This window comes from Haemorhous mexicanus, chromosome 15 (assembly GCF_027477595.1).
Source record: "Haemorhous mexicanus isolate bHaeMex1 chromosome 15, bHaeMex1.pri, whole genome shotgun sequence".
Lineage (NCBI taxonomy): Eukaryota > Metazoa > Chordata > Aves > Passeriformes > Fringillidae > Haemorhous > Haemorhous mexicanus.
In genome coordinates, this window is record NC_082355.1 from 16106350 (window position 1) to 16126965 (window position 20616).

General features: G+C 56.6%; 5 protein-coding genes across 5 annotated transcripts; all 5 read left to right on the top strand.

Annotated features, from left to right (window-relative positions):
* The first annotated feature begins 165 nt into the window (after window positions 1-165).
* On the top strand, window positions 166-3043 carry LOC132334276 (protocadherin beta-16-like). Its single transcript, XM_059860211.1, has one exon. The coding sequence runs from the start codon at window positions 230-232 to the stop codon at window positions 2684-2686; it is 2457 nt and encodes an 818-aa protein (XP_059716194.1). The 5' UTR covers window positions 166-229; the 3' UTR covers window positions 2687-3043.
* A 168-nt stretch (window positions 3044-3211) lies between these two features.
* LOC132334326 (protocadherin beta-4-like) lies at window positions 3212-7195 on the top strand. The gene has a single exon (XM_059860287.1). The coding sequence runs from the start codon at window positions 3466-3468 to the stop codon at window positions 5905-5907; it is 2442 nt and encodes an 813-aa protein (XP_059716270.1). The 5' UTR covers window positions 3212-3465; the 3' UTR covers window positions 5908-7195.
* A 499-nt stretch (window positions 7196-7694) lies between these two features.
* Window positions 7695-11718, top strand: LOC132334315 (protocadherin beta-15-like). Its single transcript, XM_059860278.1, has one exon. It carries the CDS (start codon window positions 7916-7918, stop codon window positions 10355-10357), a length of 2442 nt encoding a protein of 813 aa, XP_059716261.1. The 5' UTR covers window positions 7695-7915; the 3' UTR covers window positions 10358-11718.
* Window positions 11719-12358: 640 nt separating this feature from the next.
* LOC132334317 (protocadherin beta-15-like) lies at window positions 12359-16121 on the top strand. Its single transcript, XM_059860280.1, has one exon. The coding sequence runs from the start codon at window positions 12359-12361 to the stop codon at window positions 14798-14800; it is 2442 nt and encodes an 813-aa protein (XP_059716263.1). The 3' UTR covers window positions 14801-16121.
* Window positions 16122-16627: 506 nt separating this feature from the next.
* LOC132334327 (protocadherin beta-15-like) lies at window positions 16628-20371 on the top strand. The gene has a single exon (XM_059860288.1). The coding sequence runs from the start codon at window positions 16837-16839 to the stop codon at window positions 19276-19278; it is 2442 nt and encodes an 813-aa protein (XP_059716271.1). The 5' UTR covers window positions 16628-16836; the 3' UTR covers window positions 19279-20371.
* The last annotated feature ends 245 nt before the right edge of the window (window positions 20372-20616 follow it).

A 20616-nucleotide genomic window follows, 5' to 3' on the forward strand; every position in this document is an offset into this window, starting at 1 on the left:
ATCTCTGCTTTCCAGGCTTTGCGCTGGGAAATCTTCGAATCCTTCTGCAGCTTGGCCGCCTGGTGCCGCTGCTGACCGCGGGAGCTCCGCGCAGCTCCAGAGTTCCGCCGCCCCCGCGATTCGGGAGGGCGGGGCTGCACCATCTCGGGCTGCCCCGCTCGGGGGTCGGCAGGCTGTATCGGCAGCTCCATCCAGCTTACAGGAGGGGACATCGGGTCTCTGGAAGGGAATGAAGCCGAGGAAGAGCGAGGAACCGCTCCCGGGGCGAGCGGTGGCTCTGATCCTTGTCCTCTGCGTCTCGGGGATGAGAGCAGAAACTGCTCGGTACTCTGTGCCCGAAGAGGCCGAGAGAGGCTCTTTTGTGGCGAATATCGCTAAGGATTTGGGACTAACCGGTGAGGAATTATTGGCCCGTCAGGCTCGAGTCGTTCCTGAAGGAGAAAAGCAGTATTTACAGCTGAACCAGCACACCGGGGATTTGGTGGTGAGAGAGCAAATGGACCGGGAAGAGCTGTGTGGACAGAGCGAGCCCTGCTTGGTGCGTTTTGAGGTGCTGCTGCAGAGCCCACTGCAGTCCTTCCGAGCTGAGGTAAGACTCACCGACATAAATGATCATGCTCCTGTGTTCCTAAATAAAGAGATTGTTTTAAAGATCCCGGAATCAGCAATGCCGGGGACTCGGTTTTTGTTGGAAAGCGCTCACGATCCAGACGCGGGGAACAATAGCCTTCAGCATTATAGTATCAGCTCGAACGAGTATTTCCTTGTCTACACCCGGCGGCGGAGTGACGGCAGGAAGTACGCCGAGCTGGTGTTGGATCGAGCTCTGGACCGAGAGCAGCAGGCAGAAGTTGCTTTCAGCATCAGGGCTGTGGATGGTGGGAATCCACCGCGGTCTGGCACAGCTTTAATCCGCGTGGTAGTCCTTGATATAAACGACAACAGCCCTGTATTTACTCAGAGTCTGTATAAAGTCTCTGTATTGGAAAATAGCTCAGAGGACACCACAGTGGTGGTAGTGTCTGCTAGCGATTTAGACGCGGGAACGAATGGAGAAATAGTGTACTCCATAGTTCAAAATTCAGAAGAAAATCTCCAAACGTTTAAAATAAACCCAGAGACAGGCCAGATTCGACTCAAAAAGCCTTTGGATTATGAAAAAAAAAAGAGCTACGAGATAGACGTCCAAGCCACAGATGGAGGGGGCCTGTCCACGCATTGCAATGTGGAGGTGCAGGTGAAGGACGTGAACGATAATGCCCCCGAGGTGATCATCACCTCGCTCACCAGCACCCTCTCCGAAGCCGCCCCTCCGAACACCGTGGTAGCCCTCTTCAACGTGCGGGACCGGGACTCGGGGGACAATGGCAGGACGACCTGCGAGCTGACGGGAGAGCAACCCTTCAGGATCACGCTGCTGGCAGCCGACGCGTACGCGCTGGTGACCTCAGAGACGCTGGACCGGGAGCAGGTGGAGGAATACAACGTGACGGTACGAGCTCGAGACGAGGGCTCCCCCGCCCTTTCGGCATCCAAAACCCTGCTCGTGCGGCTCTTGGATGTGAACGACAATGCACCCACCTTCACCCAGGCCATTTACACCATGGTAATGAGCGAAAACGAACCCGCGGGGAGGAGCCTGGGCAGCCTCAGTGCCACGGACCCTGACGCGGGAGAAAACGCCCGCGTGAGATACTCGCTAGTGCCGCCACCGGCGGGCACCCTCGCCGCCGCATCACTCGTGTCAGTGGACGCGGAGAGTGGAACCGTCCGGACTTTGCGCCCGCTGGACTACGAGAAGGTGCGCGCCTTCGAGGTGACGGTGCGCGCAGCCGATGGCGGCTCCCCGCCGCTCAGCGCCCAGGCCGTGCTGCACATCGTCGTGCACGACGAGAACGACAACGCGCCCGTGCTGCTGCACCCGGCCCCCGAGAGCAGCGCGGCCGGAGAGCTGGTGCCGCGCTGGGCACCGTCCGGCTATCTGGTGGCCAAGGTGGTGGCGGTGGACGCGGACGCGGGGCAGAACGCGTGGCTGTCCTACGAGCTGGCCAAGGCCACGGAGCCGGGGCTGTTCCGCGTGGGGCTGCACAGCGGCGAGGTGCGCACGGCGCGGGCCGTGACAGAGAGGGACGCGGCCCGGCAGAGGCTCATCGTGCTGGTGCGGGACCGCGGGCTGCCGCCGCGCTCTGCCACCGCCACCCTCGCCGTGGCACTGGTGGACGATTTCTCCGATGCTTTCCACCAGCTTGGTCACGATCCCGCAGGCGGACAGCAGCCGCAGGTGGCCGAGGAGGAAATGCTCACCACTTATCTCATCGGCTCCCTGGTCTGCGTCTCGTCACTTTTCCTCTTGTCCGTCCTGGTCTTAACGGCGAACACGCTCTGCAAAGCTCGCGTCCGGGCAGAACTTCCTCCTCCCTCTCCCAGCTGCTACGGGGACGAAGGTTTCGCCAGCGACGGCGTGGGCGTGGGCAGCACTGGCATTCTGTCGCCGGCTTACCGCTACGAAATGAGTCTGACCAGCGGCTCGGGGAGGAGCGAATTGCAGTTCTTGAGGCCCATCCTGCCCAGCCTTCACAGAAATCCTGAGGCGGGGCTGGACAAGGACGAGGAGCCGCTACGCCGCTCGCAGCCTGCCAGCGACCGGGAAGCCCAGGCAGGGAGCGCAGCCACTCCTCCCTTTTAGCCGCAAGACTGGCCAGTAGCCGTGCGTGGCCAAGCCTGAGCCATGCTGGAACTTACCTCCGTTCCCCGTCCTCAGCCTGAGATTCCCCAGTAGTTGTAGTGTCGTTCCCTGCTGTTATAGGAGTAATCTCCCTCTTTAGGCCCCAGGCCGGTTTCTCATGCCGTGGAAGGCGGCTCAGTCCCTCCGAGATCAGCCTCTCCCTCATTCTGCTCTGGAAAATAGTTGAGCCGCTCTTGCCGCCGCGTTTCTTAAAAGCTGCAGACGCGCAAATAGCTGGAAAAGAGCACACCAGATCGCGAGCTCAGGCAAGGGAACGGAGAAGACTGGAAGAGGACGAGCCCCCGCTACGGGTTCGGGATCCCGGGCCGGGCCGAGCGGCAGCGCGGGCTGCGGGCGGCGGCGGCTGCAGTCCCAGCGCGCACCGCTGGGTGGTGCCCTCGGCCAAGGCGGCGCCGAGCGGCTGCGGCAGCGGAGGCGGCCGAGCCCGGAGCGCCACAGCCCGAGCAAGCTCAGCCCAGCCCAGTTCAGCTTAGAGCCAGCTCTTTTCACCTTAGACCAGCACAGCTCAGCCGGGCGGAGGTGGCAGCGGCTGCGGCAGCGAGCGCTGCCCCGTGTCACTCGCTGCCGGCACACCCCGGCTGCGTTACGGACAGCCGGCCGGAATCCCAGCCAGCGAGGGAAGGCGCCCGCCCCGCACTTCGCCGCTCTCCGCGGGGAATCGCCCGCAACACCCGCCGCGACACCGATACCGACACCGCAGCATCCGCCGCCGCCGCGCCATGGCGCTCGCAAGGCAAGTGCTTTGTGTCTCTGCTTTCCTGTGGCTGCCGCTCGCTCGCGCCGAGCCCATCCGCTACTCCGTAGCCGAGGAGGCGGAAAGCGGCTCCGTGGTGGGCGAGCTGGCGGAGGATGCGGGGCTGACGCCGGCGCAGCTCTCGGCTCGCCGCGCCCGCCTGCTCTCGGAGGACGGCCGGCAGCATTTTCGCTTAGAGCGCGCCTCCGGCCGCCTCGTCGTGGCGGGGAGGCTGGACCGGGAGGAGCTGTGCGCCCAGTCCGCCACCTGCATGCTCCCCTTCGAGCTGCTGCTCTCCAACCCCCTCCAGTTCTTTCGGGTCGAGGTGATAGTGAAGGATATCAATGATCATTCGCCAATTTTCTCCGATGAACGAGTCACTTTTAAGATCGTGGAAAAGAGTGATCCGGGTTCACTTTTCCCACTGGAGGTGGCTCGGGACCTTGATATTGGTAGCAACACAGTCCAGGCTTACAGCATCTCTCCCGAGAACGAGTATTTTAGTGTCTCCTATGGTAGTCGCAATACAGGCAAGAAGTATCTTGAACTTGTATTGGAAAAGCCACTAGACAGAGAGGAGCAGGAAGAGATAGAGTTCAGTGTTATTGCGTTGGATGGGGGCTCTCCTCCAAGGACTGGCTCTACTGAAGTGAAAATTATCATTCTAGATGTAAATGACAATGCTCCCATCTTCACGCAGGAGGTGTATCAAGGGCAGGTTTTGGAGAACATGTCAGAAGGCTCTGTGGTTCTGACTGTGCTAGCAACTGATCCCGATGCAGGAATTAACGGGGATATCTCCTATCAACTCAGCCATGCCATGGGACAGAGTGATTCAGCATTTGTGATTGATCCCACAAATGGTGAAATTAAACTCAAAAAACCTCTGGACTTTGAGGTAGCACAAACTCATGACCTCAGTGTGAGAGCCACAGATGGAGGGGGGCTCTCAGCAATCTGCAAAGTGTTGGTGGAGGTGGTGGATGTGAATGACAACGCCCCAGAGGTGGTGGTCAGTTCCTTCAGCAGTCCCCTCCCCGAGAACACAGTGCCCGGCACGGTGGTTGCCCTGTTCACGGTCCGGGACCGGGATTCTGGTGCCAACGGGAAGATCTCCTGTGCCCTGGAGGATCAGCTCTTCTTCTCCCTGCGGCCAGCCTATAAGAATTACTACGAGCTGGTGACAGTGAGCGCGCTGGACCGCGAGGAGACGCCTCAGTACATGCTCAGGGTCACGGCAGCAGATGCGGGCTCGCCCCCTCTCACAACCACGCAGACCTTCACCGTGGACATCTCGGACGTCAATGACAATGCGCCCGTCTTCAACCAGACCTCCTACACCATGTACGTGCGTGAGAACAACGTCGCCACGGTGTTTGTAGGAGCCGTGAGCGCTGCAGATGCTGACGTGGGGCTGAATGCCAAGGTGACCTATTGGCTGGCAGCCGAGCAAGGGCCGGAGCGGGCCTGGTGCTCCTGCATCTCGGTGAACTCGGAGAACGGACACGTGTTTGTGCTGCGGCCCCTGGACTACGAGCACTTGAGGCAGAGCGAGGTGACGGTCAGTGCCTCTGACGCGGGCTCTCCTCCCCTCAGGGCCAACGTCACCGTCCGCCTTGTGGTGCTGGACGAGAACGACAACGCACCGCTCGTGCTCTACCCGGCCCAGGAGAGCAGCCCGGCCTCCAGCGAGCTGGTGCCCGTGTCGGCCGAGGCGGGCTACCTCATCAGCAAAGTGGTGGCCGTCGATGCCGACTCGGGACAGAACTCCTGGCTCTCCTACCACCTGCTGAGGGCCACCGAGCCGGGGCTCTTCTCCGTGGGCCTGCAGAGCGGCGAGGTGCGTCTGAGGAGGCCGGTGACAGAGAGAGACAGCGTCAAGCAGAAGCTCCTTGTGCTGGTCAGAGACAACGGGCAGCCCCCGCTCTCAGCCACGGCAGCTCTGAGCGCTCTCCTGCTCAAGGACTTCTCCGACGTGCGCCTCCCTCAGGGCAGCCCGGCCACCGAGGATCAGGACGCCTCCCTGACCACCTACTTAATCCTTGCCCTGGTCTTTGTCTCCCTCCTCTTCCTCATCTCCACCGCAGTCCTGCTGGCTCGCAAGGTGTGCCGGAGGAAGGAGCTGAAGGCCGGCCATGTGCTCTATGCTGCCGACACCTTGCAGAGCGGCCTGGCCGATGCAGCCGCCGCAGGGACCCTGCCCCGCCCCTATTGCTACGAGATCAGCCTCACAACGGGCTCGGGCAACAGCGAGTTCAGATTCCTCAAGCCCATCCTGCCCAGCCTGCCCCCACAGCACTGCGCCCTGGGCCAGGGCCCCGATGAGGAACAGGATTTCCCCGCTGTCCCTGTCAGCACCGAGGACATGGCCCCAGACAACGCTGGCACTCTCTCTGCAGGACAGTTCAACGCTCTTTCCTTCAACTAGCTGGGGTAGGAACAGACTGAGGCTTTGTGGCTCTTGGGTGGTCACGATCCCTCCTGCAGTATATGACAATGTTTCCTCCTGAGTATATCTGTATTTGCAATTGTTGCAAAAAATTTCCTGCAAATTCTATTCCAAATAAAGATCTGCCTATCCAAGAAACAAAGAAGGAAGGAAAAGAAGCCAAGATTCTTTTTCTTCGTTACTAATGCGTTTGACTATTTTACTTCCATTTCCTGCAAGCTTTAACTGTGTAGTTAGCACTTACAGCAATGCTCCTGTTTCTTTTCCTGCCTGAGGAGACAGTGGAACCTTTTATTCTGAGCTTTAAGAAAATGTCACTGGGTGCCCTACCAGTCACATCATTACTGAAATGCAAAAAGCCCTTTTTGTGCTTCAGGAAAGCAAGAAGTCATGACTACTGAGTCACAATGTCTAGTTGGCATTAGGCCCTTTCTTCCCTGGGTTCTGGATGTCTCTGAATGAGATGTGAGCTCTGTGTGCTTTGCTTTCTTGACATTCTCATTATTTGTCCATGCAGACATTGAATATCTGCAGGTGCTTCAGCAGTGCTGCCTGGTGAAGCAGGGAGTTGCTCCCACCCAGCCAGTGCAACACAGGCAGTTCCAGCTCTGAAGGGAATGAGGTGATTTGGACACTGTTGGTACAGCAGTCTCATCTTCCTTATCTAGCTTAGAGTAGAGATACAACAAAATGTGCAACAAAATCTTCCTTTGGATTACGAGAAGGGCTTGGGTGTTCTGTCACCTCGGGATTGCCTTGGAAACACAGGAGCACAAAAAGTCTTAGGGGAGACTGTAAATGAACAGAGTGGTACAAACACGTTCTTTGTCATTGAATGCAGTGAAGGAAATCTCCACAATTATTAAAAGAGTATTATTGGGATGAGGAATAAAGAAGAACTTAAAAAGAGACATTGAGATAGGTCTTTTCATTGCTGTTCCTGAATCCCAAGACTTCTTGATGGGACTAAAAAGCTGTCCATGCATGATTTTCTGTGTTAGTGTCAGAGTATCTGCATTCCCATGTTTGCCCTTTCTCCTCTGAAATATACAAAGCACTGTACTCAGCCTTTTGCTCTAGAGAAGGACCATCACCCCATCTAGAGTAACTGGTTATTTCAAGGATGTCTGTGATTCATGAAATACTCTGAACGCCTACCTCACGCTATGATGTTCTGAACTTAGTTTAATATAGTAAATTTCTATAACCAAGTGATTAACAAGTGAAAAAAGGTGTTAGACTGAAATAAAGAGAGTACTCTGACTGATTTTGTGGTGACAGAAGTCTTTTTAGAGACGTTCTTTCTGGGAAAGCCCTCCCAAACTTCTGCGAAATTATTTCTCAATGTATCCCTTGACTGAAGCACTGTTGGTACAGTTCCTGCGTGTGCAGATGCAGCCAGTACAGTGTTCATTGGCATACCAGTTACGTCATCATGGCCCATGCCAGTGTGATTTCTCCTGCTAAAGAATGAGGCTTTTCTCACCTTCTCGGCTGAGCCTCGTCTTTATGCTGCCCTGGTTGAGGCCGCGTTCCGTTGCTGGCCCCGGGTGTCCCGGTGGCTTCGGCATCGCGGGCCGGGCCGAGCGGCAGCGCGGGCTGCGGGCGGCGGCGGCTGCAGTCCCAGCGCGCACCGCTGGGTGGTGCCCTCGGCCAAGGCGGCGCCGAGCGGCTGCGGCAGCGGAGGCGGCCGAGCCCGGAGCGCCACAGCCCGAGCAAGCTCAGCCCAGCCCAGTTCAGCTTAGAGCCAGCTCTTTTCACCTTAGACCAGCACGGAGCAGCCGGGCGGAGGTGGCAGCGGCTGCGGCAGCGAGCGCTGCCCCCTGTCACCGCTGCCGGTACACCCCGGCTGCGTTACGAACAGCCGGCCGGAATCCCAGCCAGCGAGGGAAGGCGCCCGCCCCGCACTTCGCCGCTCTCCGCGGGGAATCGCCCGCAACACCCGCCGCGACACCGATACCGACACCGCAGCATCCGCCGCCGCGCCATGGCGCTCGCAAGGCAAGTGCTTTGTGTCTCTGCTTTCCTGTGGCTGCCGCTCGCTCGCGCCGAGCCCATCCGCTACTCCGTAGCCGAGGAGGCGGAAAGCGGCTCCGTGGTGGGCGAGCTGGCGGAGGATGCGGGGCTGACGCCGGCGCAGCTCTCGGCTCGCCGCGCCCGCCTGCTCTCGGAGGACGGCCGGCAGCATTTTCGCTTAGAGCGCGCCTCCGGCCGCCTCGTCGTGGCGGGGAGGCTGGACCGGGAGGAGCTGTGCGCCCAATCCGCCACCTGCATGCTCCCCTTCGAGCTGCTCCTCTCCAGCCCCCTCCAGTTCTTTCGGGTCGAGGTGACTCTGGACGATATCAATGACCATTCGCCAGTTTTCCGGGAAGATCGAGTCAGCTTTAAGATCCCCGAAACGAGTGAGTCAGGTTCTCGTTTCCCACTGGAGGTTGCTCGGGACCTAGATATTGGTAGCAACACAGTCCAGGCTTACAGCATCTCTCCCGAGAACGAGTATTTCAGTGTCTCCTATGGAAGTCGGAATAATGGTGACAAATATCTTGAACTTGTATTGGAAAAGCCACTGGACAGAGAGGAGCAGGAAGAGATGGGTTTCCGTGTTATTGCGTTGGATGGAGGCTATCCTCCTAGAAGTGGAACCATCGAGGTCTCTGTTATCGTTCTAGATGTAAATGACAATGCTCCCATATTCACGCAAGAGGGTTATAGTGGGAAGGTTCTGGAAAACCTGCCAGAAGGTTCTGTGGTTCTGACTGTGCTGGCAACTGATCCCGATGCAGGAATTAATGGGGACATCTTTTATCAGCTCAATGAAGTGGTTGGTCAGAGTGACTCAGCGTTTGTGATTGATCCCAGAACCGGTGAAATTAAACTCAAAAAACCTCTGGACTTTGAGGCAGCACAAACCCACGAGCTCAGTGTGAGAGCCACAGATGGTGGAGGGCTGTCAGCAATCTGCAAAGTGTTGGTGGAGGTGGTAGATGTGAATGACAATGCCCCAGAGCTGGTGGTCAGTTCCTTCAGCAGTCCCCTCCCCGAGAACACAGTGCCCGGCACGGTGGTTGCCCTGTTCACGGTCAGGGACCGGGATTCTGGTGCCAACGGGAAGATCTCCTGTGCCCTGGAGGATCAGCTCTTCTTCTCCCTGCGGCCAGCCTATAAGAATTACTACGAGCTGGTGACAGTGAGCGCGCTGGACCGCGAGGAGACGCCTCAGTACATGCTCAGGGTCACGGCAGCAGATGCGGGCTCGCCCCCTCTCACAACCACGCAGACCTTCACCGTGGACATCTCGGACGTCAATGACAATGCGCCCGTCTTCAACCAGACCTCCTACACCATGTACGTGCGTGAGAACAACGTCGCCACGGTGTTTGTAGGAGCCGTGAGCGCTGCAGATGCTGACGTGGGGCTGAATGCCAAGGTGACCTATTGGCTGGCAGCAGAGCAAGGGCCAGAGCGGGCCTGGTGCTCCTGCATCTCGGTGAACTCGGAGAACGGACACGTGTTTGTGCTGCGGCCCCTGGACTACGAGCACTTGAGGCAGAGCGAGGTGACGGTCAGTGCCTCTGACGCGGGCTCTCCTCCCCTCAGGGCCAACGTCACCGTCCGCCTTGTGGTGCTGGACGAGAACGACAACGCACCGCTCGTGCTCTACCCGGCCCAGGAGAGCAGCCCGGCCTCCAGCGAGCTGGTGCCCGTGTCGGCCGAGGCGGGCTACCTCATCAGCAAAGTGGTGGCCGTCGATGCCGACTCGGGACAGAACTCCTGGCTCTCCTACCACCTGCTGAGGGCCACCGAGCCGGGGCTCTTCTCCGTGGGCCTGCAGAGCGGCGAGGTGCGTCTGAGGAGGCCGGTGACAGAGAGAGACAGCGTCAAGCAGAAGCTCCTTGTGCTGGTCAGAGACAACGGGCAGCCCCCGCTCTCAGCCACGGCAGCTCTGAGCGCTCTCCTGCTCAAGGACTTCTCCGACGTGCGCCTCCCTCAGGGCAGCCCGGCCACCGAGGATCAGGACGCCTCCCTGACCACCTACTTAATCCTTGCCCTGGTCTTTGTCTCCCTCCTCTTCCTCATCTCCACCGCAGTCCTGCTGGCTCGCAAGGTGTGCCGGAGGAAGGAGCTGAAGGCCGGCCATGTGCTCTATGCTGCCGACACCTTGCAGAGCGGCCTGGCCGATGCAGCCGCCGCAGGGACCCTGCCCCGCCCCTATTGCTACGAGATCAGCCTCACAACGGGCTCGGGCAACAGCGAGTTCAGATTCCTCAAGCCCATCCTGCCCAGCCTGCCCCCACAGCACTGCGCCCTGGGCCAGGGCCCCGATGAGGAACAGGATTTCCCCGCTGTCCCTGTCAGCACCGAGGACATGGCCCCAGACAATGCTGGCACTCTCTCTGCAGGACAGTTCAACGCTCTTTCCTTCAACTAGCTGGGGACTGCACAGGCAGGGGCTTCATGGCCCATGTGGGGAGGCGATCCTCTCTGCAGCAATGATTTCTTGAGAGAAAATATGCTCCCTATTGGCCAGGCAAATTCCTGCAAATTCTAAGTCTGACTAAAATTTGTCTTCCTCTCCAAAAACACAAGTTAGGTAAAAATGTTACTTTGATTCTCTCCCTCTGATAATGGTATATTTCTCCTTTGTCACAGCCTTTTGATAGGCTTTCCTTATGCACTTCCACCTTTCTCTTGTATCTCTTGCTGTCTGAACAGACCTTGGACTTCTTGTTCTTTTTACAGCTCGTTGGCACAGTTGCATAGACAGGTCTCATGCTTGCTGAAAGGACACAAAGTCCCTTTCCCAGAAAAGCAAGGTGGTTCTCAATGGTGTGTCATGATGCTCTGCTTGCAAACGCATTTTTCTTTCTGGGATTCTGGATGTCTCTGCCTGAGATGCATGGGCTCTGTGGGTTGCACTTTCTTCTCAGTATTTCTGCCTGCATGGCCATTGTGCCTCTGCAGATGTTTCAGTAATTCTGCCCAGTGAAACAGTGAATCTGTCCTGTCCAGCCATTGCAATGCTGACAATTCCAGCTCTGCAGAGTAAAAGGCTGTTTTGACCCTATGAGTACAGGGATCTCATCTTCTTCAGGGCAGGCAGGAACAGGAAAAAGCACAACAAAATCATCCTTTGGCCCATGTGTGGGTTTTGTGTTCTGTCCCCTTCAGATTGTCTTGAAATACAGCAGCAGGAGATGTCTTAGGGTAGGCTTTAGAGAGTCATGAACACATATTGATTGTCCTTGTGTGCATGAAAATGTCACATGTCCTTCAAAGATCATTTTCTGAAAATAGAAACAAGAAGGACTTGAGAACAGGACTTTGAATTTTGTTTCTCATTCTTGTTTCTGAATTCAGTTCTTTCTGTTTGGGAGAAGAAGGCTGTCCCTCTAGGAATAAATCCTTTTGTGATAGAGGGTTTGCATTCCCATTTTCGCCCTTTCTTCCTCTCTTCTCCTCTCCTCTCTGCAATGTACTGAACATTATTTTGTTGTTTGCTCTTGAGAAGTTCTTCCAACCCTACTAGAATAATTGGTTGTTTAAATAATGTCTGAGATGCATGGAATATCCAGAAAGCCTCCCACACACTATATTGTGCTAAAGTTACACAGTTTAACATTGAAAGCTGCTAAACCACCAAGTTGAACAATTTAAAAGAATGTGTAGAAGTGTAATAAAGGGAAGACCATACCTCCTTTTGTGGAGACAGAAATTTTGCAGATACGTTCTTTACTGGAAAGCTCCTTCAAGGTTTCCCAAGGTTCTGCGAGTCTTTTCGTCACTATATCCCTTGAATAAAGCAAAGTTGGGTGGGTAGAATAACCACCCAGCGTGAGGATGCAGGCAGGAGAGACTTCATTGACACGTCCATGCTTTTACAAATTCCCTGTCTCAGAGCACTTTGTCCTGTCGAGAAAGGCGCTTAGCCGTTGCGGGCTGAGAATCGTCTTCAGGCTGTCCTTGTGAAGGCCGCGTTCTGTTGCTGGCGCCGGGTGTCCCGGTGGCTTCGGCATCGCGGGCCGGGCCGAGCGGCAGCGCGGGCTGCGGGCGGCGGCGGCTGCAGTCCCAGCGCGCACCGCTGGGTGGTGCCCTCGGCCAAGGCGGCGCCGAGCGGCTGCGGCAGCGGAGGCGGCCGAGCCCGGAGCGCCACAGCCCGAGCAAGCTCAGCCCAGCCCACTTCAGCTTGGAGCCAGCTCTTTTCACCTTAGACCAGCACAGCTCAGCCGGGCGGAGGTGGCAGCGGCTGAGGCAGCGAGCGCTGCCCCGTGTCACCGCTGCCGGCACACCCCGGCTGCGTTACGAACAGCCGGCCGGAATCCCAGACAGCGAGGGAAGGCGCCCGCCCCGCACTTCGCCGCCCTCCGCGGGGAATCGCCCGCAACACCCGCCGCGACACCGACACCGACACCGCAGCATCCGCCGCCGCGCCATGGCGCTCGCAAGGCAAGTGCTTTTTGTCTCTGCTTTCCTGTGGCTGCCGCTCGCTCGCGCCGAGCCCATCCGCTACTCCGTAGCCGAGGAGGCGGAAAGCGGCTCCGTGGTGGGCGAGCTGGCGGAGGATGCGGGGCTGACGCCGGCGCAGCTCTCGGCTCGCCGCGCCCGCCTGCTCTCGGAGGACGGCCGGCAGCATTTTCGCTTAGAGCGCGCCTCCGGCCGCCTCGTCGTGGCGGGGAGGCTGGACCGGGAGGAGCTGTGCGCCCAGTCCGCCACCTGCATGCTCCCCTTCGAGCTGCTCCTCTCCAGCCCCCTCCAGTTCTTTCGGGTCGAGGTGACTCTGGACGATATCAATGACCATTCACCCGTCTTCCCCGAGGATCGAGTCAGTTTTGACATCCCGGAAACGAGCGAGCCAGGTTCACGTTTCCCGCTGGAGGGTGCTCGGGACCTCGATATTGGCAGCAACACAGTCCAGGCATATAGCATCTCTCCAGAAAATGAGTACTTTACTGTCTCCTATGGAAGTCGGAGTGAGGATGACAAATATCTTGAACTTGTCTTAGAAAAGCCACTAGACAGAGAGAAGCAGGAAGAGATGAGTTTTAGGGTTATTGCCGTGGATGGGGGCTCTCCTCCCAAGAGTGGCACCACCCAAGTCCACATTGCAATTCTAGATGTAAATGACAATGCTCCCATCTTCACACAGGAGGTGTACACAGGGAAGGTTTTAGAAAACATGCCAGAAGGCTCTGTGATTCTCACTGTGCTGGCAACTGATCCGGATACAGGAGTTAATGGGGACATCTCCTATCAGCTCAGCCAGGCAGCGGGACAGAGTGACTCAGCATTTGTGATTGATCCCACAAATGGTGAAATTAAAATCACAAAACCTCTGGACTTTGAGGTAGCAGAGCATCATGAACTCCGTGTGAGGGCCAGAGATGGTGGAGGGCTATCAGCAATCTGCAAAGTGTTGGTGGAGGTGGTGGATGTGAATGACAACGCCCCAGAGCTGGTGGTCAGTTCCTTCAGCAGTCCCCTCCCCGAGAACACAGTGCCCGGCACGGTGGTTGCCCTGTTCACGGTCAGGGACCGGGATTCTGGTGCCAACGGGAAGATCTCCTGTGCCCTGGAGGATCAGCTCTTCTTCTCCCTGCGGCCAGCCTATAAGAATTACTACGAGCTGGTGACAGTGAGCGCGCTGGACCGCGAGGAGACCCCTCAGTACATGCTCAGGGTCACGGCAGCAGATGCGGGCTCGCCCCCTCTCACAACCACGCACACCTTCACCGTGGACATCTCGGACGTCAATGACAACGCGCCCGTCTTCAACCAGACCTCCTACACCATGTACGTGCGTGAGAACAACGTCGCCACGGTGTTTGTAGGAGCCGTGAGCGCTGCAGATGCTGACGTGGGGCTGAATGCCAAGGTGACCTATTGGCTGGCAGCAGAGCAAGGGCCGGAGCGGGCCTGGTGCTCCTGCATCTCGGTGAACTCGGAGAACGGACACGTGTTTGTGCTGCGGCCCCTGGACTACGAGCACTTGAGGCAGAGCGAGGTGACGGTCAGTGCCTCTGACGCGGGCTCTCCTCCCCTCAGGGCCAACGTCACCGTCCGCCTTGTGGTGCTGGACGAGAACGACAACGCCCCGCTCGTGCTCTACCCGGCCCAGGAGAGCAGCCCGGCCTCCAGCGAGCTGGTGCCCGTGTCGGCCGAGGCGGGCTACCTCATCAGCAAAGTGGTGGCCGTCGATGCCGACTCGGGACAGAACTCCTGGCTCTCCTACCACCTGCTGAGGGCCACCGAGCCGGGGCTCTTCTCCGTGGGCCTGCAGAGCGGCGAGGTGCGTCTGAGGAGGCCGGTGACTGAGAGAGATAGCGTCAAGCAGAAGCTCCTTGTGCTGGTCCGAGACAACGGGCAGCCCCCGCTCTCAGCCACGGCAGCTCTGAGCGCTCTCCTGCTCAAGGACTTCTCCGACGTGCGCCTCCCTCAGGGCAGCCCGGCCACCGAGGATCAGGACGCCTCCCTGACCACCTACTTAATCCTTGCCTTGGTCTTTGTCTCCCTCCTCTTCCTCATCTCCACCGCAGTCCTGCTGGCTCGCAAGGTGTGCCGGAGGAAGGAGCTGAAGGCCGGCCATGTGCTCTATGCTGCCGACACCTTGCAGAGCGGCCTGGCCGATGCAGCCGCCGCAGGGACCCTGCCCCGCCCCTATTGCTACGAGATCAGCCTCACAACGGGCTCGGGCAACAGCGAGTTCAGATTCCTCAAGCCCATCCTGCCCAGCCTGCCCCCACAGCACTGCGCCGTGGGCCAGGGCCCCGATGAGGAACAGGATTTCCCCGCTGTCCCTGTCAGCACCGAGGACATGGCCCCAGACAACGCTGGCACTCTCTCTGCAGGACAGTTCAATGCTCTTTCCTTCAACTAGCTGGGGGATGCACAGACAGAGGCTTCATGGCCTTTGGGAAGCGGCGCTCCAGGCTGCAACATGTGGCAATTGTTTCTCTAGAATTTATCTGAGTTTGCTTTTGGAGCTCCCAACTTTCTGAAAACTCTTTTCAGAATAAACACCATCTGCCTCTCCAAAAAACAGCGGTGGAAGTACAAGACATCAAGATTCACTCACTTTTTAAATGAATTTGGTTCAGCTCTTTAACTGCCATTTCTAACAGGCTTCATGTATGCGGTTAGCACTCACAGCTGTGTTCTTCTTTCTCCTGCTGGCTCACAAGACAGAGGACCTTTTTATTCTGACCTATAACTAATATCACTGTTGGCCAAACAAGTCATATCCTCACTGAAATGCAAAAAGCCTTTTTTTGTACTTCAGTAATCAAGGAACTTGTGAGTTTTGAGTTACAACGTCACATGAGCCCTAGGCCCTTTCTTCCCTGGATTCTGGATGTCCCTGTCTGAGATGTGGGCTCTGTGTGCTTTACTTTTTCTCACTACAACAGAAAAGACAAGCTTCCTTGTTCATTCAGGCACTGAATACCAGCTTCAGCAGTGCTGCCTGGTGAAGCAGGGAGTTGCTCCCACCCAGCCACTGCAACACAGGCAGTGCCAGCTGAGCAGGGAAGGAACTGATTTGGACACTTTCACAACAGCAGTCTCATCTTCCTTATCTAGCTCAGAGTAGAGCCAGAAAATGCAGAACAAAACTTTCCTTTGGCTTACAAGAAGGGCTTGGTTGTTCTGTCACCTCAGGATTGCCTTGGAAATACCGGAGCACAAACAGTGGTATGGTTGACTGTAACTGAACAAAACTGGAGGAACATGTTCATTGTCTTTGGCCACATTGAAGGAAAACTCCACAAATACTAAAAGGCAATTACTGGAAGATAGAGACAAGAAGAACTTTAAAAAAAAGACGTTGAGTTTGGTCTTTTCATTTGTGTTCATCAATCACAAGGTTTCTTGAAGGGAACAGAAAGATGTCCCCACATGATTATCTGTGTTTTTGTCAGAGCATTTGCATTGTCATGTTTGCCCTTTCTCCTCTGAAATGTACTGAGCACTGTACTGACCCCATTCCCCTAGAGAAAGACTGCCACCCCATCTAGAATACCTGGTTGTTTGAATGATGTCTGTGATGCATGGAACACTCGGAAAGCATCCCTCACGCTATGATGTGCTGAAGTTATGCAGTTTATAATATTATGAATTGGTATAATTGTTGGATTAAAAAGTGAAAAAATGTGTGAAACTAAAATAAAGAGAACACCATGACTACTTAAGTGGAGAGAGAAGTCTTTGTAGATGCGTTATTTCTTGTAAAGACCTTCCAAGACTTTTCGGAATTGTGCAATTTACTCTCTCACTGTGTCCCATGTCTGCAGCAAAGTTGGGTGGGTACAGTTCCTGAGCATGGGGATGCAGCCGAGAGTGTTCATTGGCAGGCTGATGCTGTCACCATCGCCCTATGCCTGTGCTGTTTCTCGTGCTGAGGGATGAGGCTCGCCTCTCCTCCTGGACTCGTCTTTAAGCGGGCCAGGTTAAGGCCGCGTTCCGTTGCTGGCGCCGGGTGTCCCGGTGGCTTCGGCATCGCGGGCCGGGCCGAGCGGCAGCGCGGGCTGCGGGCGGCGGCGGCTGCAGTCCCAGCGCGCACCGCTGGGTGGTGCCCTCGGCCAAGGCGGCGCCGAGCGGCTGCGGCAGCGGAGGCGGCCGAGCCCGGAGCGCCACAGCCCGAGCAAGCTCAGCCCAGCCCAGTTCAGCTTGGAGCCAGCTCTTTTCAGCTTAAACCAGCACAGCTCAGCCGGGCGGAGGTGGCAGCGGCTGCGGCAGCGAGCGCTGCCCCGTGTCACCGCTGCCGGCACACCCCGGCTGCGTTACGGAGCGCCGGCCGGAATCCCAGCCAGCGAGGGAAGGCGCCCGCCCCGCACTTCGCCGCTCTCCGCGGGGAATCGCCCGCGACACCCGCCGTGACACCGACACCGATACCGCAGCATCCGCCGCCGCCGCGCCATGGCGCTCGCAAGGCAAGTGCTTTGTGTGTCTGCTTTCCTGTGGCTGCCGCTCGCTCGCGCCGAGCCCATCCGCTACTCCGTAGCCGAGGAGGCGGAAAGCGGCTCCGTGGTGGGCGAGCTGGCGGAGGATGCGGGGCTGACGCCGGCGCAGCTCTCGGCTCGCCGCGCCCGCCTGCTCTCGGAGGACGGCCGGCAGCATTTTCGCTTAGAGCGCGCCTCCGGCCGCCTCGTCGTGGCGGGGAGGCTGGACCGGGAGGAGCTGTGCGCCCAGTCCGCCACCTGCATGCTCCCCTTCGAGCTGCTCCTCTCCAACCCCCTCCAGTTCTTCAGGGTCGAGGTGACTCTGGACGATGTCAATGATCATTCACCCGTCCTCCCGAATGAACTAATCACTTTTAAGATTCCAGAGACGAGCGAGCCTGGGTCTCGTTTCCCACTGGAGGTGGCTCAGGATCTAGATATTGGCAGCAACACAGTCCAGGCTTACAGCATCTCTCCCGAGAACGAGTACTTTAGTGTCTCCTATGGGAGTCGGGATAATGGTGACAAATACCTTGAGCTTGTATTGGAAAAGCCACTAGACAGAGAGGAACATGCTGAGATGGGTTTCAGAGTTGTTGCTGTTGACGGTGGCTCTCCTCCCAAGAGTGGAAGCATTGAGATCTCTATTATAATTTTAGATGTAAATGACAATGCTCCCAAATTCATGCAAGAGCGTTACGTTACGAAAGTTCTGGAAAACCTGCCAGAAGGTACTTTGGTTCTCACTGTTATGGCAACTGATCAGGATGAAGGAGTTAATGGAGACATCTCCTATCAACTCAATGAAGTGGTTGGTCAGAGTGACTCAGCCTTTGTGATTGATCCCACAAATGGTGAAATTAAACTCAAAAAACCTCTGGACTTTGAGGCAGCACAAACCCACGAGCTCAGTGTGAGAGCCACAGATGGAGGGGGTTTCTCAGCAATCTGCAAGGTGTTGGTGGAGGTGGTGGATGTGAATGACAATGCCCCAGAGCTGGTGGTCAGTTCCTTCAGCAGTCCCCTCCCCGAGAACACAGTGCCCGGCACGGTGGTTGCCCTGTTCACGGTCCGGGACCGGGATTCTGGTGCCAACGGGAAGATCTCCTGTGCCCTGGAGGATCAGCTCTTCTTCTCCCTGCGGCCAGCCTATAAGAATTACTACGAGCTGGTGACAGTGAGCGCGCTGGACCGCGAGGAGACGCCTCAGTACATGCTCAGGGTCACGGCAGCAGATGCGGGCTCGCCCCCTCTCACAACCACGCAGACCTTCACCGTGGACATCTCGGACGTCAATGACAATGCGCCCGTCTTCAACCAGACCTCCTACACCATGTACGTGCGTGAGAACAACGTCGCCACGGTGTTTGTAGGAGCCGTGAGCGCTGCAGATGCTGACGTGGGGCTGAATGCCAAGGTGACCTATTGGCTGGCAGCAGAGCAAGGGCCGGAGCGGGCCTGGTGCTCCTGCATCTCGGTGAACTCGGAGAACGGACACGTGTTTGTGCTGCGGCCCCTGGACTACGAGCACTTGAGGCAGAGCGAGGTGACGGTCAGTGCCTCTGACGCGGGCTCTCCTCCCCTCAGGGCCAACGTCACCGTCCGCCTTGTGGTGCTGGACGAGAACGACAACGCACCGCTCGTGCTCTACCCGGCCCAGGAGAGCAGCCCGGCCTCCAGCGAGCTGGTGCCCGTGTCGGCCGAGGCGGGCTACCTCATCAGCAAAGTGGTGGCCGTCGATGCCGACTCGGGACAGAACTCCTGGCTCTCCTACCACCTGCTGAGGGCCACCGAGCCGGGGCTCTTCTCCGTGGGCCTGCAGAGCGGCGAGGTGCGTCTGAGGAGGCCGGTGACAGAGAGAGACAGCGTCAAGCAGAAGCTCCTTGTGCTGGTCCGAGACAACGGGCAGCCCCCGCTCTCAGCCACGGCAGCTCTGAGCGCTCTCCTGCTCAAGGACTTCTCCGACGTGCGCCTCCCTCAGGGCAGCCCGGCCACCGAGGATCAGGACGCCTCCCTGACCACCTACTTAATCCTTGCCTTGGTCTTTGTCTCCCTCCTCTTCCTCATCTCCACCGCAGTCCTGCTGGCTCGCAAGGTGTGCCGGAGGAAGGAGCTGAAGGCCGGCCATGTGCTCTATGCTGCCGACACCTTGCAGAGCGGCCTGGCCGATGCAGCCGCCGCAGGGACCCTGCCCCGCCCCTATTGCTACGAGATCAGCCTCACAACGGGCTCGGGCAACAGCGAGTTCAGATTCCTCAAGCCCATCCTGCCCAGCCTGCCCCCACAGCACTGCGCCGTGGGCCAGGGCCCCGATGAGGAACAGGATTTCCCCGCTGTCCCTGTCAGCACCGAGGACATGGCCCCAGACAATGCTGGCACTCTCTCTGCAGGACAGTTCAATGCTCTTTCCTTCAACTAGTTGGGGACTGCACAGGCAGGGGCTTCATGGCACATGTGGGGAGGCGATCCTCTCTGCAGCAATGATTTCTTGAGAGAAAATATGCTCCCTATTGGCCAGGCAAATTCCTGCAAATTCTAAGTCTGACTAAAATTTGTCTTCCTCTCCAAAAACACAAGTTAGGTAAAAATGTTACTTTGATTCTCTCCCTCTGATAATGGTATATTTCTCCTTTGTCACAGCCTTTTGATAGGCTTTCCTTATGCACTTCCACCGTTCAATTGTATCTCTTGCTGTCTGAACAGACCTTGGACTTCTTGTTCTTTTTACAGCTCGTTGGCACAGTTGCATAGACAGGTCTCATGCTTGCTGAAAGGACACAAAGTCCCTTTCCCAGAAAAGCGAGGTGGTTCTCAATGGTGTGTCATGATGCTCTGCTTGCAAACGCATTTTTCTTTCTGGGATTCTGGATGTCTCTGCCTGAGATGCATGGGCTCTGTGGGTTGCACTTTCTTCTCAGTATTTCTGCCTGCAAAACCACTGTGCATCTGCAGATGTTTCAGTAATTCTGCCCAGTGAAACAGTGAATCTGTCCTGTCCAGCCATTGCAATGCTGACAATTCCAGCTCTGCAGAGTAAAAGGCTGTTTTGACCCTATGAGTACAGGGATCTCATCTTCTTCAGGGCAGGCAGGAACAGGAAAAAGCACAACAAAATCTTCCTTTGGCCCATGGGTGGGTTTTGTGTTCTGTCCCCTTCAGATTGTCTTGAAATACAGCAGCAGGAGATGTCTTAGGGTAGGCTTTAGAGGGTCATGAACACATATTGATTGTCCTTGTGTGCATGAAAATGTCACATGTCCTTCAAAGATCATTTTCTGAAAATAGAAACAAGAAGAATTGAGAACAGGACTTTGAATTTTGTTTCTCATTCTTGTTTCTGAATTCAGTTCTTTCTGTTTGGGAGAAGAAGGCTGTCTCTACAGGAGTAAATCCTTTTGTGACAGAGGGTTTGCATTCCCATTTTTGCCCTTTCTTCCTCTCCTCTCCTCTCCTCTCTGCAATGTACTGAACATTATTTTGTTGTTTGGTCTTGAGAAGTTCTTCCAATCCTACTAGAATAATTGGTGCTTTAAATAAAGTCTGTGATGCATGGAATATCCTGAAAGCCTCCCACACACAATATTGTGCTAAAGTTACACAGTTTAACATTGAAAGCTGCTAAACCACCAAGTTGAACAATTTAAAAGAATGTGTAGAAGTGTAATAAAGGGAAGACCATACCTCCTTTTGTGGAGACAGAAATTTTGCAGATACGTTCTTTACTGGAAAGCTCCTTCAAGGTTTCCCAAGGTTCTGC

What these genes read in the sequence shown, in the direction of transcription:
- LOC132334327 (XM_059860288.1), top strand. Translation starts at nt 16,837, where the DNA reads ATGGCGCTCGCAAGGCAAGTGCTTTGTGTGTCTGCTTTCCTGTGGCTG.
- LOC132334326 (XM_059860287.1), top strand. Translation starts at nt 3,466, where the DNA reads ATGGCGCTCGCAAGGCAAGTGCTTTGTGTCTCTGCTTTCCTGTGGCTG.
- LOC132334315 (XM_059860278.1), top strand. Translation starts at nt 7,916, where the DNA reads ATGGCGCTCGCAAGGCAAGTGCTTTGTGTCTCTGCTTTCCTGTGGCTG.
- LOC132334276 (XM_059860211.1), top strand. Translation starts at nt 230, where the DNA reads ATGAAGCCGAGGAAGAGCGAGGAACCGCTCCCGGGGCGAGCGGTGGCT.
- LOC132334317 (XM_059860280.1), top strand. Translation starts at nt 12,359, where the DNA reads ATGGCGCTCGCAAGGCAAGTGCTTTTTGTCTCTGCTTTCCTGTGGCTG.